This window comes from Vanacampus margaritifer, chromosome 16 (assembly GCF_051991255.1).
Source record: "Vanacampus margaritifer isolate UIUO_Vmar chromosome 16, RoL_Vmar_1.0, whole genome shotgun sequence".
NCBI classification, from domain to species: Eukaryota; Metazoa; Chordata; class Actinopteri; order Syngnathiformes; family Syngnathidae; genus Vanacampus; species Vanacampus margaritifer.
Window position 1 is genome coordinate 7,933,827 of NC_135447.1, and position 12,148 is coordinate 7,945,974.

The 12,148-nt window shown below is 39.2% G+C and overlaps 2 protein-coding genes across 7 annotated transcripts in view; one reads left to right on the top strand and one right to left on the bottom strand.

Moving 5' to 3' along the window:
• radx (RPA1 related single stranded DNA binding protein) overlaps positions 1 to 12,148 on the top strand; it is a 42,743-nt gene that overhangs the window by 5,986 nt on the left and 24,609 nt on the right. For 2 of the 4 annotated variants that reach the window (XM_077546177.1, XM_077546181.1), the window contains exon 15: positions 56 to 144. In XM_077546177.1, the coding sequence (XP_077402303.1) occupies positions 56 to 144 (89 nt within the window). Of the gene's footprint in view, positions 1 to 55; positions 1,530 to 12,148 lie in introns of those variants that run through there. The other 2 variants (XM_077546179.1, XM_077546178.1) reach the window with 2 other exon arrangements.
• The window catches only part of npas2 (neuronal PAS domain protein 2), a 40,048-nt gene continuing 29,344 nt past the window's right edge, over positions 1,445 to 12,148 (bottom strand). For 2 of the 3 annotated variants that reach the window (XM_077546174.1, XM_077546175.1), the window contains exons 8-22: positions 11,551 to 11,664; positions 11,358 to 11,476; positions 10,782 to 10,864; positions 10,596 to 10,702; positions 9,532 to 9,679; positions 9,304 to 9,388; positions 9,103 to 9,223; positions 8,393 to 8,493; positions 8,170 to 8,256; positions 7,678 to 7,854; positions 6,374 to 6,571; positions 6,101 to 6,285; positions 5,124 to 5,219; positions 4,833 to 5,043; positions 1,445 to 4,220 (exon numbers count right to left, since the gene is read on the bottom strand). In XM_077546174.1, the coding sequence (XP_077402300.1) occupies positions 4,017 to 4,220; positions 4,833 to 5,043; positions 5,124 to 5,219; positions 6,101 to 6,285; positions 6,374 to 6,571; positions 7,678 to 7,854; positions 8,170 to 8,256; positions 8,393 to 8,493; positions 9,103 to 9,223; positions 9,304 to 9,388; positions 9,532 to 9,679; positions 10,596 to 10,702; positions 10,782 to 10,864; positions 11,358 to 11,476; positions 11,551 to 11,664 (2,036 nt within the window). In that variant the 3' untranslated portion in view covers positions 1,445 to 4,016. The remainder of the gene's footprint in view (positions 4,221 to 4,832; positions 5,044 to 5,123; positions 5,220 to 6,100; positions 6,286 to 6,373; positions 6,572 to 7,677; positions 7,855 to 8,169; positions 8,257 to 8,392; positions 8,494 to 9,102; positions 9,224 to 9,303; positions 9,389 to 9,531; positions 9,680 to 10,595; positions 10,703 to 10,781; positions 10,865 to 11,357; positions 11,477 to 11,550; positions 11,665 to 12,148) is intronic. The other variant, XM_077546176.1, reaches the window with a different exon arrangement.

Below are 12,148 nucleotides of genomic sequence, written 5' to 3' on the forward strand. Positions count from 1 at the left end.
CACCTACTACAGAGAAATTTAGCATCGCAATGACACCTTTTATTTGATCTCCCAGAGGACATCATGGCAACTGCCGGCGAGCTGGAGGACACACATTTGGTGTGTGTCTTGGACATTTGTCACCTTGGTGGAGAGGAGGTGGAGGTACTGATTAGCAAAGTGTACAAAGTGACTGAAGTTTCTGTTGTGTAGCAGTTTAAACAGGGATGTGATTTTTCCGCTAATTCGCGGAATTCCGCTTTTTTTTTTATCTCCCCCCCAAAAAAAAAAATTCAGATATATATATATATATTTTTTGTAGTAGTAGTAGTTCATTGTGTATGCACATGACTCCGACAGATAACATCTTCTGCTATAACAAAGACATTTGTGGTATGCTCTAATATGAGTTACTTTTCATTTGGTCATGATACAATTATTTGTTCATGAAATTTGAACTCTTCAACATTATTTATGTGTTAACTTAGTAATCACATTAGTTAGATATGATGATATTCTCAGTGATAGTTTTTAAAAGCAAAGACAGTCCAATGTTTTTGAATGTGACTGATTTTGAGTTGACTAAAACTGCCATTTTATATGGGATAGTTCAATATACATTGAAAATTTATGCTGTTGTTTTGTCTATTTCTTTGTCATGTGAGTGCATTGAAAGTACTTAAAAACACGGAAAACCCATGAGCTCCGGGGGGCTTTGCCCCCCTTGTCCCCCTGGACCTAGCTGGGTCCCAGCGGCCCCCAGACCCCCGGCTAAATTTTCAGATAATTTCACTTTGGTCAAATCACATCCCTGTTTAAAAAGACACTGCTCTAGGGCATTTTTCGTACTCATTAATCATTGCTTATTTTGAACAACATAGCACATCTTCAAAAAGCACTAAATGGACACACGTAACAATTTTCTACTTTTAATGGTGCTTATTGTCTAATAGATTTCGCTACCAGTAAATTCTTACTGTTGCATTTAGTTTTTAAATGGACACATATTGTTTCCCATCAAATTAGAAATTCTAAATCAAACAGTTTGTGTACTCAGTCTCACTCACACGCACAATATAATGCAAATCCTTAATGTGATTCTAACATGCAAAGAAATTGAAATAAATAAGCATATTATTGTTTATACTGTCTAGACTGGCAACTTTCAAGGTCAACAATATCCCATTTTTTTTGTGTTCACAATCACAATGCATACTGTATGTTTGAAAATATTTATTTGCAAATATTTCACAATAACCAGGCTGATTTATAAATAATTCAATATAACATAATTAATATCAATATATTTTAGGATGTAAACTTAATTTATTATGTTTTAAACAATGTTAACAATATCTTTTAAAGCTTATTTCAATGGTAAATACAGGGGGAGGAAAATACATACAAGTGACTGTGCAACACCAACACAACAAAGCCTCACCGCCACTAATAAGACACTTCAATATCTGTTACAAAATTACTTTAATTTTAAAATCATGTAACATACATATGTATTCTATTAGACATAGAAAATAAACTATATCATCTAGTGTTTTTGTACATTCTAATATACAATATATTCACTGTGTTTTCTGCCCTGAAACGGCAGCAATGGCTGTGTAGCAGGTTCGTATTCCTCAGCTTCTGGCCTTCATTTTCTCACATACAAATGGAAAGTGTCACTTGAAAAATCATGACAAAACCTTTAATAACATCGACCCTTAATGGAACAAGCCCATGAAGCTAAAAGTGAGGGGGTGGATTTTGAAACCGTACCCTTTTAGCGCCGAATATTTACACAAACTGGACCAATGAGGGCTTCATTTACATCGAGATATCAGGTAGCGAAAGGGGCGGTTTCACAAAAGCAGATTTAACTTCACTGTGTCAACTCTTTTCACGAGTCAGTCACAAGTGAGATTTTGTATTTAATGTCAATGCAAGGCAAATCATATTTTGACTTAAAGATGCACATCTGCGGACCTCGTCGGCTCAGTTGAGGCTCCAACTCCCCATCACCTGCTTCTTCATGATGGATGAGCAACGGCTTGATAGTAAATGTCATTATGCCTAATGACTGGCATTATCGTAACAAATGTATCGCTTAATAGCATGCACTGCTTAGCTTCTAAACCAGAAAGTCACGGGTCAACCACAGGATGTTGAAACTTCCCTGGACCATCAAAAAGAAAGGCCACACCACATTCCCAAGTCTCAAAGCTGTAATCATTGTAAAAGGAATAATTGTGTTTTCTGCCTGGAGGAATGTCAGGGTAACTAAAAAAATAAAAATTTACACAGTACCAATAGTGGCATAATATACACATCTTTACACATCTGTAGTGAAACATTGTAAATATACAGCATAAATTAACATTCTCAAAGGGACATTGCACATAGTCAAATAGTAGCTATTCTGTGGTGCTCAAGCACTGCAGAAAAACTTAAATAGAGACAATGAGAATTTGGGGTCAACAAAAAATGATTGAGAGACTCGTGAGTGTTTAAAAAGAAAAAGGTAGATTTTCTGGTAATTAGCAGATTCTCATCTCTGCAGCTTTTAAAAGGATCCATTACAGGAGCTGTTGCAGTGCACCTTTACAAAGATACTGTTGTAACTAGTAAAGTATAAACATACTGGAAAATGAGCGCACTATATTTGATGACTTAGCGTTTTCAATGAACTGTGTGTACTACCAAGTAATACAGCATGGTTATCTTTGTAAAGGCACGTTTTTTGTCTGTTTGTTAATCGAAATTGTTTGGAGTGAAAAACACAATTTACAAACATACACTTGTATATGTCAAAGCTTGTCTTCGTGATAAAATTGATCAGTATACTGCAGCATATAGTTCATAACTATATATTTTTTTTAGACAGCACATCAGTCTTGTCAATCTGTCATTATGGGTGTATTTTTTATTTATTTTTTTAATGAGGTTTGTGTGAGACTTTAAGACCAGTGGTGACCCATCAATTCCTGCATGAACATTAATGTTAATTATAATCTCAATGTACAGAACTGCTTTCTTAATCCCATATCAGTTGTTTTACAACAAATGTATTCAGCAAATAAATTAGTGAATATAATAAGGATAATATCATTGCTGCTAGTGCTTAAATTGATTGTTGGGGGCAAGTTAAGGTTGAAAAAGGCATCCAATATACATACATCTATATATATATATATATATATATATATATATATATATTTAATCTCCAATACAAATCTAAATGTATATTATTTTCAATCTAATGTGGGGAAAAATAAAAATAAAATAAATTACTATCAATGAAAATAAACTTTGTATTCCAAATGGACCTGAGCAGGATTTTTAAAGCCGTAGTCAGACACAACATTGGAACTGCACCATGGTACTAGTAGCATGGTTAAAAGGCACATTAGACAACCCACCCTCCACCATTTAGTTGTTTACAAGCGAGCTGTGGTGCTGCAGGGCTCATCAGAGGTGTCGTGTCAACAGACGGCTGTTAAAGAAGCCCTTCTTCGTTCAAACAAAACCTATTTGCGTGGTTTGTAGTATTTAGATAAACATACCCTTGGGGTGTGACATCCAACTCATCTAAATGGGAAATTAAAAGCAACGTTGATTCCATTGAAGGGGGTTGTTGGGAAAATAATCTCACTGTGAAGCCACTGGTTAGAGGGAACATTTAATATTAAATGTATAGGCAAAAATAAATACTGTATCCTACTCTTGGGTGGGGCATGGTACCAAAAGTGCAAACAGACACTTGCGAAATGAAAGTGGCGTCCTCAGCGGTGATAAATTCACTGGATTCAATGACAACCGAGCGTGTCGCAGGCTAGTGATGAAAGGCCCCGCCTCTCATCATCACATTCCTCAGGTCCGCGTCCCGTCGCCGTTTCAACTCCGCCGGCACTTTCTCGTGGGGGGCGAGCAGCTTCACATCAAATGTTCAGACCGCTCGCATCAGTTTTCCCGCCGAGTTTGACGACTTCCAACGGCGACAACCGGCCGCCGAGCTCAGCACTCTCCCACGTTCCTCAGTGCTACCGCGTTAGCATGTTCCTAAAGTCTGAAACATTAGCATTCTGGTTTTGGGAATGTTGATATTGTCTTTGTTGTGGCTGTTGCTGTTGTGCTTGCGGCGCTGGCTGCTGCTGCTGGATGTATCCCACAGTGCTTTGCTGTGGGATGTTGGCGGTGTGTAAGAATGCTGGAGTCGATCCACTGTGCATAAGTCCTTGAGTCATCTGCAAAACACAGAACGCAGACATAGATGCACTCAAATCAGCAGCCCATAGCACACCAGGCCTTTCAAATAATGAATATTTACAATTACAATTTATTGTAACAACCTGTAAATTGTGACAAGTGGGTTTGTATTGTATGTGTTAAATCGCTTTCCTCTGGCTAGAACTCACAGACAGGGCTTGTTCAACTATTTTATTTCGCGCCACCCCTCAACTCTCCGCCATGAGAATAAATAGTAATTCTCTGTAAAAGCTAATACTCCTTACGCACTCTGTGACAATAAGAGCGCAACTGCCACCTACTGTAGTGGATGTGCAATTACACTTTATTTTAGTACAGTAAAAAAAACAATTTTTTACTTAGTCACGGATGAGCTGGTGCCTATCCCAGCTGATTTACAGAAAATTGGTTGCTAGCCAATTTCAGCCAATAATTGATTCCAATGCTCTAGTTTATGAAGCATTATTAAGGTTCATGCAGATCTTCTGCTTAACAGCCTGCTGGCACTCTGTTGCTATGGTAACACAAGAGCTGCTTTTAAGCAAATGCAAAGCCACAATAAGATTATTCAACAGATCAGTAACAATCTAAGATAGCCGAGCTTCACACACCTGAAAGAACTGCTGGGGCTGCTGCAGATGCAGGGAGTGCTGGGAGGCCTGAGGCTGAGCCTGATAGCTTTGCTGCGACTGGTGGGAGATGAAGCTGTTGTGTGGGATCATGATAGGCGACGTGAACACCTGAGAGGGCACGAGCACGGCGTTGCAGTTGACCTGTTGCATGGGGAACGAGGGAGCGATGATCTGCTGCTCCAACGTGTATCTGTAAGGAGTGGAACGGTCAACGGGTCAGACGCAGGAGAGTCGGTGTTGGAGGGGGGGTGACTGAGGAAAAATGCTCACATGGTCTGGGGAATGCCCATGTTGCATTGCTGGGTGGACTGTGAGGACCCACTACTTGTGGGGACCAGTGTCTGCATTGGCTGGTTCAGGAGCATCCTAAAGGACATAATCATAATTTTCAGATGACGGAAAATATACCGGTAACATATACTGGTATAGGAGTGTCAAAACATTGTATACTTCAATATACATCAGTCGAATGGGCATCCCGTCAGTGACGGACTGACAGACACGCCCACCTCTGGCTAAGCCAGCGGTTTGCAACCTTTCCTGTCAAAAGAGCCATTCTAGGCCAAATAATTAACTAAAAATCTTTCTGGAGCCGCAAAACCTTTAAACATTGTGATGAAGGAAACTGTGTGTTAGTCCGTTTTTGGATTTATTTCTCTATTTTTATTTTTTTGTTTAATTTTTTTATACATTTTTAGACTTTTCTGCCTTTCTGTCAAATTTCTGACATTTTTGGACATATTATGGTCCTTTTTTTGCCTCTCTATATCCTTTTTTTTGGACATTTTATGGCTTTTTTTAAAACAAAACAAAACATTTTTTGCTGCCTTTCCTGGCATTTTTGGCAATTTTATGGATATTTATGGCAAGTCTTGTGATTTCCTCTTGTTTTGAGGCATTTTATGGTTACTTTTGGAACATGTGCTTTACTGTTTTTTCTTAAATACATTTTCTGACATTTTTGGCAATTTTGTGAAAATGTTAGGGTCATTTTCGGGATTTCATCTTTTATTTTTGGACATTTAATAGTTTTTGAATGTTTTCTTTTCTGCCTTTTTAAAAATACATTTTCTGCCTTTTTTTCAATTCTAAAGACATTTTATGGTAATTTTCAGGTTTTTTTTTAAATTATGTTTTATCTAAAAATTTAAAAATATATATTATATATTAGGCTACAAGTACAAGTTGGAGCGTATCTAATGTTGTTGTAATGCTGAGTAGATCTCAATGTGTGACTTGGCTGTTACCGTAGTTGTCCGTCTTGGCTAAAGTCGTTGTCCGTGTGTCTTTGGTTTGCGTCTTGTATAGGCCTCGTGTTGGTCTGAGAGAACATCATGGGGTTGCTGTAGAAGGGCATGGTCAGACTAGTGTTGGTCTGCACGGGCAAACTGACTGACTGCACCTGACCGCTCCGAGATATCCTCTGTGAGACCTTTTGAATGTTGTCAGTAATAGGAAAAAAAAAATCAGCAGTAGCAACCTTGCCGCTTGTGTGTTTAACATTTTATTGTTGGGCGTACCTGTGTCGAGGGAGAGCTGTTTTCTCTCAGAAGCGAGTGAGGGGACGAACTGTGGGCCCCGCATGACGTTGGTTTCGGCCTGAGAGCTGTTTGATGAGCCCCTGATTGGCTCTGTGAGGCCGGCCTGCCTGGGCCCTGTTGTTGCGGCTGCTGCGGCGGCTGGCCTATTTCATTGTGGATGGGCTGTTGTAGCAACATCTACAACACACATTGAGAAAATGTTAGCCGTCACTCATAGAATATAATAGAAAAGTATTTTCTTGACATGAGTCATAAGGGAACTGAATCATTGTTACACAAATGTTACTGTATGTGGGTCATTAGGTTTGCATGCCGCCTCTTGGTGGGGCCATTTCCCCTGTTACTGAGGTAGGTTAGCTAACAGCAGGCTTACTGCATGATGCGACTAATGAACCCAGATGACATGTGCACTCATCAGCCTCGGCATTAGGTGCACCTGCACAGTCGGATGAGATCCAATACATGAGATCTACCAGAACTACGCCTTTGCAAAGACAATGCTTTGTTTTGATTTATTAATATCCAACAGTAGGGGGTGTTAGAAAAAATCGATTCGGCAATATATCACGATATTACAGCGCGCAATTCTCGAATCGATTCAACATGCGCCCGAATTGATTTTTAAACATTATTTTTCTATGGGAATATTCAACAAAACGTCTTACTTAGGGTTAGGATTCACACCGTAAGCATGGAAGAATGTTATATTAATGGAACATTAAGCTTTAATATCTTATTTCAGTGCTGTACAAACATGAAACAGACGGCAACCTGTTTGTTGAATGCAGTGGCTCAGTTATAAGACGGAATTTTCAGATAAATAAATACATTTTTATACAAATCTTACAGTGTACGTGTACAAGTTTACTGATTAGTATTTAGTAAAAAAATAAATAAATCGCAATAATCAATTTATAGGTTCGTATCGGGATTAATCGAATCGAATTGTGACCTATGAATCGTGATACAAATCGAATCGTCAGTTACTAGGCAATTCACACCCCAATCCAACAGTGTTTATTACTATGCTTTTTGTTTCCATAATTTTGTTACTTGGCATGATATAGTGCAATACAATCATCCTAAGCATAATGGTAAATTAAAGCCACTGTTACTCGAGAAATAAATCCACATTTCTCAAGTTAGCGTTTGAATTTCAATATACTTCCACTTTCCGTATATAGCATATTCCCATGATTGCCTGTTAATTTCAATGGAAACTTGATAAATGTTGCGGGCTGAAGTGGTCTCGGGTGTCTAAGCTGGTATGAGGAGTTGGTTACCTGAAGATTAGCGAGGTGAAGCTTCTCCTTGATGTCATGCAGCTCCTGCTGCTGCGTTTTTATGTCGGCCTGCAGGATGCGCGTCCTTTCCTCCAGTTGCTCCTTCAGCTGGTTCATGACACCCAGCTGAGGCTGCTGCAGCTGAAACATGGACGGCTGCTGCTGTGTTTGTTGTGGCTGAAAACACCAAATTTATATACTAGTCTTAAATGAGGAATATCATGCAATAACACAGCCATGAACATAGACTTTCCAAGTGTAATGGGACAAACTGCTGAAGGTTCCAAAGCTGCATTTAAAGCAGACGGCAATTTGAAAGCTAGCTAGCTGTTGTCTGACTTGTGTACTTAATCCTATAACCTGGAGGCAATGTACACAGTTGAGAGGAAGTTCTTTCACGCACACGCACAGCAGCAGAAAGAGACCTAACAGCACTGCATGCAAACAAAAGAGAGGAAGACAAATGACAGGAAGGGAAGTCTCAACACTAACCATCGTTGTGTTCTTGCTGCATGGAGGAGAAAGGGGGAGGCTCATTTGGGGCACCAGGTCAAAGGAATTTTGTCTTTGGATCGAATTCTATAAGGTGATAGAAAGTTGAAAGTTTTAAGAATTTGACCATTGAATATGTCTAGTTGTTTCTCTGCCGTTATTTTTAAAAAAAAATTTTTTTTAATCATGTCCAAACACACACACAGCCTTTGTATAAACTGACCTTTGAACGCCCAACTTGGAGTCTGGCAGGCGTCCTCTCGGTCCCAATAGAAGTTGACTGCCATGACGGTGTGCAGGTCTCTGTGTATGAATTTGCTGCTGCTGCACAGAAGAAGAAAAAAAATTCCAAAGGCATTTTATTGTAATTCTATGATTTTTTTAAAAAAATATATTTTATGTAAAAAAAAAAAAAAAAAATTATATTATTTTATACTAAATTTTAAGATATCCAAAGGGAGTCAACAGGAGAGGGACCAAAGAGCCACATGTGGCTCCAGAGCTGCAGGCTGCAGACCCCTGCACTAGGATGACACTGTTGATATGAGTGAAAAGTGCCATATTTGGGTTTGGTTGACTGGAACATACTAGGCTGCTTCCTGGTTTATGGAGGATGGAGATTTATTGGTTAACATGACTGGCTCACAGTTAATGTTCTAATTTAAGAATATTTCAGAGTTTGCATGTTTTCTTCAGTTACTACAGCTTTTTCACATATCCCTAAATGATGCATTTTAGGACTAAATTGTCTACAGGTGTAAATCGGAATGGTTGTTTGTCTATATGTGTCCTATACTGGATGGATGCATTGCCGGATTATCTGGTAGTGTCCCAGTTTTCTGAATTGCTGATACTGGACATCAAATCCTGCAACGGCTTATGTCGACCTATTGTTGAGTGAGTTGGCACTTTAGGGAGCAGAGTATGACTCACATGCGGAGTCTGACAGCGCCGTGTGGGAGGACTTCCGAGAGCTGTGGGAGGATACCGAACGTGCGCCGCTGTCTTGTGGCGGGTCCATCGTGGAGCACATGTCGAAGTACAGATCCTGGGCCTGAAAACATATCAGACAAAGGGGGGCTCTCAATTCGGATATTTCGTAGATATCAGATGGATAAATTTCTGGATGTCTACCTTCGCAGAGGAGGGGGCTATCTCAGGAGGAGAGAGCTCCTCAAGGCCAAACGCTCGCCTCCTTTCGGCTCGTACTTCAGCGTAACTGAATCACAAGAAGACCGCTATATTAGTCACAGTGCTCCTCCAGGATGAGGCTTGCCTCATAGGCATCTTTAATCCCAAAACAACAAAAGAAGGGTACGCATCCTTCTCGCGGGCAAGCAACAACGGACAAAATAATCTCACCTGACAACAGTGTGAGTACACACGATGAACTCGGGTTTGGAGTTCCATTGGTGATAAGTAATGTAGTACTGCGTCCGCAACCAAATCCACTGCTGACCCTTTGTCAGAAAGCGATAATAGCAAGATTTACCCTTTCCACACTGCATTACTGGGGAAGAGAAATGTAGACAATCAAGACATCTGGTCTCTCAAATGGTGATAGTTGAATCAACAGTGTGATATCACACGTAAACATTCAAATTTAAGGAAGAGGAACATAACCAAAAAAAGGACAACAATTGAGAACATACAGCATTTCCTATTCAAGTCAGTCATTCATTTCCCTTAGGCTTGCGGCTATTTACTATAAGCAGGGATGTGATTTTTCCGCTAATTCGCGGAATTCCGCTTTTTTTTTATCTCCCCCCCAAAAAAAAAAAAAATTCCGATATATTTTATTTTATTTTTTTTTAGTAGTTCATTGTGTATGCACATGACTCCGACAGATAACATCTTCTGCTATAACAAAGACATTTGTGGTATGCTCTAATATGAGTTACTTTTCATTTGGTCATGATACAATTATTTGTTCATGAAATTTGAACTATTCAACATTATTTATGTGTTAACTTAGTAATCACATTAGTTAGATATGATGATATTCTCAGTGATAGTTTTTAAAAGCAAAGGCAGTCCAATGTTTTTGAATGTGACTGATTTTGAGTTGACTAAAACTGCCATTTTATATGGGATAGTTCAATATACATTGAAAATTTATGCTGTTGTTTTGTCTATTTCTTTGTCATGTGAGTGCATTGAAAGTACTTGAAAACACGGAAGCCCCCAGACCCCCGGCTAAATTTTCAGATAATTTCACTTTGGTCAAATCACATCCCTGTATAAGTGAAGGGAACATTTTCTGTCGACTGTAGTGCCAAAAAAATACGCTCTTGATCCGAGGTAGAAATAAAATAAGAGCAAATTGGGCAGCCTCATAGGCTCTTATTGCGCAATGAATGCACCTAGTAAGACTTTCACTTGCAGGTTATGAAGAAAGAAGCGACAACAGACTAGGGTTTACTTACATTGCTTATGACATTGAGCTATAAGCTCCAAGTCATCCACATGATAGTAATCATAGCCAGATGTTCCAAGAACTTCAAAGGGTAAATATCCGATGATTGGAGAAGCTCTGTAACAAAAACAACAACGAGTATGTAAAACAACAACAGTGCTGGCTGCTGATGTTCTTGGGACTCGTGAACATTTACCTGTGATCTAAAAACAGAAACTTCCATTCGAGGCTATGCCTGGATGTGAATTCATCTCGAGGATCATCCACGTTACACAAATCCTATAAATAAATAAATAAGAACACAGGAGGGGGAAGTCACCTCAATGACTTCACAACAAGCAATGTTTACTCAAGCATGGCAGCAAGCCTGACAAAGACTTACTATGAAAGGCTATAGGCACTCACAAGTGCGGCCATTAACATGAACTCATCTGCTTTTAGTCATGTAAACAACCACAAAATGACTTTCCTAACGGTCCGGATTTAGGAGAGAAAAAAAATCACAAAATGTAGTGGACGTTAAAATAATTAGTCCATTAATCATTTCTGACTTTAAATGGGCAACCATAAAATTGACATATTGTTAAATTAAAACCTCTTTGACTGTCATGGAAATAATGTGCCGCTCGGACCTCGGCTGACTCTCGAAGTGTGTTCAGAAAAAAAAGCCTCATTCAAAGTCAGCTAACACATTTATCACACTTCAATCAGCACTGGTCTCCATTTGTCAAGTAATGCTGACACAAGCTGAATGCACCACAACGAGTCTCACCTTGAGAAACTGCGGTGTGACTAATCGTACAGTAGCAATGAGGCAGACCTGCTCCTCCAGCGACGTCTGCAGGCTTCTTGCGAGCGACAATTCATCCCCGTTACAAGAGGATGTAGGCACTACGAGAAATAACAGTCCCACTTTGGTCATGAAGTTACTGGATTCGGTGTGTTACTAAAAAGGTTTTGCTCACCATTGTTATGAAACTTGAAATCTCCGACAAACTTGACATACTCGTACACAGGCGGCTCTTTTGGATCAATGTTCCCTCTGGCAAGGTGACAGCAAAATTCCACATGTGCCTCACCTAAAGACAGCATCTTACATTTAATTCAGTGTTGACAGAAAAGCAAATAAGCATTTTTATGTACAACAGCTGGGCGAGGAAATGGAGAAGGCTAGGCTACAATAATTGTGGAATATAAAGGGGAAAGTTACCCAACATTTTCATCACAATAATATATTCTATGCACCCCCACTAGTCACAGTATTCTGATTAATATTGTGTTTGTGGAATATGAGTTAAGCAGCAAAATCCACCCATTTTTATCCATCTCAGTGGGCGGTCATTTTGCCACTTCCTGTCACCTGAAAATGACATAATTACTTAAAATCTGAGTGCTTCCATTTCTTAAATCCTGTGAGAAGACGTTTATGTATGATTAGCTTTGGTCATGTCCTACAACATAAACATGTACTGCACAACAGAAGTGTAGACAATGTTATGGTTAAAAAAATAACCCCATGAAAATGCATCATCATAAATGTTTTGTGTGGAAAGACCACAGCAA